The sequence below is a fragment of the Eurypyga helias genome, unplaced genomic scaffold (assembly GCF_000690775.1).
Source record: "Eurypyga helias isolate BGI_N326 unplaced genomic scaffold, ASM69077v1 scaffold29116, whole genome shotgun sequence".
Classification (NCBI taxonomy): domain Eukaryota; kingdom Metazoa; phylum Chordata; class Aves; order Eurypygiformes; family Eurypygidae; genus Eurypyga; species Eurypyga helias.
Genome location: NW_010257742.1, coordinates 4,986 through 6,940, shown reverse-complemented (window position 1 = coordinate 6,940; position 1,955 = coordinate 4,986). Strand labels below are relative to the sequence as shown.

General features: G+C 52.3%; 1 protein-coding gene across 2 annotated transcripts in view; it reads left to right on the top strand.

Moving 5' to 3' along the window:
- Positions 1–233: 233 nt before the first annotated feature.
- The window catches only part of ZBTB8A (zinc finger and BTB domain containing 8A), a 2,301-nt gene continuing 579 nt past the window's right edge, over positions 234–1,955 (top strand). Inside the window, exons 1-2 of one of the 2 annotated variants that reach the window (XM_010154142.1) lie at positions 234–1,047; positions 1,651–1,820. In XM_010154142.1, the coding sequence (XP_010152444.1) occupies positions 234–1,047; positions 1,651–1,820 (984 nt within the window). Of the gene's footprint in view, positions 1,174–1,650; positions 1,821–1,955 lie in introns of both variants that reach the window. The other variant, XM_010154141.1, reaches the window with a different exon arrangement.

Genomic DNA, 1,955 nt, shown 5'->3' with positions numbered 1-1,955 from the left:
ATGCCGGATACCGTCTGCCGGGTACCGGGCTTCTCCATCGCTCCTCTTGGGGAAAAGAGTGTGTCGTTGCGCGAGTTGTAATTCAGTGTATTTGTAGATTGAAGTGGGTTATTTACCAAGATACCCGTAAAAGGGGGTCTGACATCTTCGGCTGGGTGGCACGACCACCAGTCAAAGAGTCCAATTATTTCCTTTATTTTTCAGAGCGGCGCTTCGTCCCATCTTTTTCTGGCATGGAGATTTCTTCTCACCAGTTTCACCTCTTGCAGCAGCTCAATGAGCAGCGCAGGCAGGACTTATTCTGCGACTGCAGTATCCTGGTCGAGGGAAAGGTCTTCAAAGCCCACCGCAATGTGCTCTTCGCCAGCAGCGGCTACTTCAAAATGCTCCTTTCGCAGGGCTCCAAGGAGACGAGTCAGCCGACGACGGCTACTTTCCAGGCGTTCTCTCCTGACACATTTACCGTTATTCTAGATTTTATGTATTCAGGAAAACTGTCCCTCACCGGTCAGAATGTCATCGAAGTCATGTCGGCTGCTAGCTACCTGCAGATGACTGATGTTATCAGCGTGTGTAAAACGTTCATTAAGTCCTCGCTGGACATCAGTGAGAAGGAGAAGGATCGCTACTTCAGTCTGTCAGACAACAACGTGAATTCCAACGGCGTGGAGCGGTCCTCCCTGTACGGCGCTGGCTGGAGGGCGGAAAGCAGCCCCCCACACCCCCACTTAAGTCCGGATCAAGGAACGAGCATGATGGGTGGAAACGCTTGCAGCAATTTCAGCTACTATCCAACTTCTCAGAGAAGTGCCCAGCAGCAGCTGTCCAAACACGAGCAGAGGCAGGAATCCGTAAAGAAATCAAGGCACCTGGGACCGCAGCAACCTTCTGACATGCCGTACTATAAATCAAGCAAGCTGGAGGACAGGGCTGCCGAGCCCGCTGGCCACATGGCTCAGGCTGAGGAGCAAGTTCAGCTTGAGACAGAAGTTGAACCCCATCACGTGGGGTACCAGTATGGGCAGGGGTCGGACGTGATCCCGAGGGGCTTGGCCGTGTCGCAGCAGGAGCGGGAATCGCCCCGGTCTTCTAGTAAATCCAAGTCTTCCAAGGCAGAGGAGCAGTACGCGAGCATGCCCTCCCTTCTGGGCGTCATGGGAAGCTGGGCTGACGGTAAGTGTTGTTGTGCTGTAGGTGCAGACGCCTGCAAGTGGTCTGTTCTGTCCCTGGGGACGTGTGCTTGGCTGAAGGAGCACACGACAATACACCGGTATCGTCCAGAAGTGAAGTTGGGAAGTTTAAGTCTTGGTTTTTAATAGCTGTGATGATGGCAGTACCGGGTCTGCTAGAACTAGCTTTTCAAAATGCATGATCTGTACCGCCTCCGCAGCTTCATCTTGCAAATTTGTGATCGCTGGGCATAGTTTTAAGCTCGTTTGAGTGTCGCTAATGGTCCATTCCTTTTCCTTCATTACATTCCTGTGTAATTTGTGCAAAACACAAGATTTTAGTGCGTGGAAAGACCTGCAATCGTATTTTTCTAGGAAGTCATTTGCTGTTCTGTGCGTAGCGTGCCCTTTCCTAGAGCGTTACACGACTAGACGTGTTATGACCTTATGTGCTCAATCCGTTTATGTTGGTTTCTGACAGATGATCTGCCCAGGATGAGGTTCAAGTGCCCGTTCTGCACCCACGTGGTGAAAAGAAAAGCAGACCTGAAGCGTCACCTCCGCTGCCACACAGGAGAGCGCCCGTACCCCTGTGAGGCGTGCGGGAAGAGGTTTAGCAGGCTGGATCACCTCAGCAGCCACTTCCGAACGGTACGTACTCCTGGTCACCGCACACTTGGTTTCACGTGCAGCTCTGGCTCAGCATAGCCGAGCATGGCACAAGCGTGTCCGGTTGGTATACCGACTCCCGTAACGAAGAGGTGATAGAAGGTTTGTCAGTTTGAA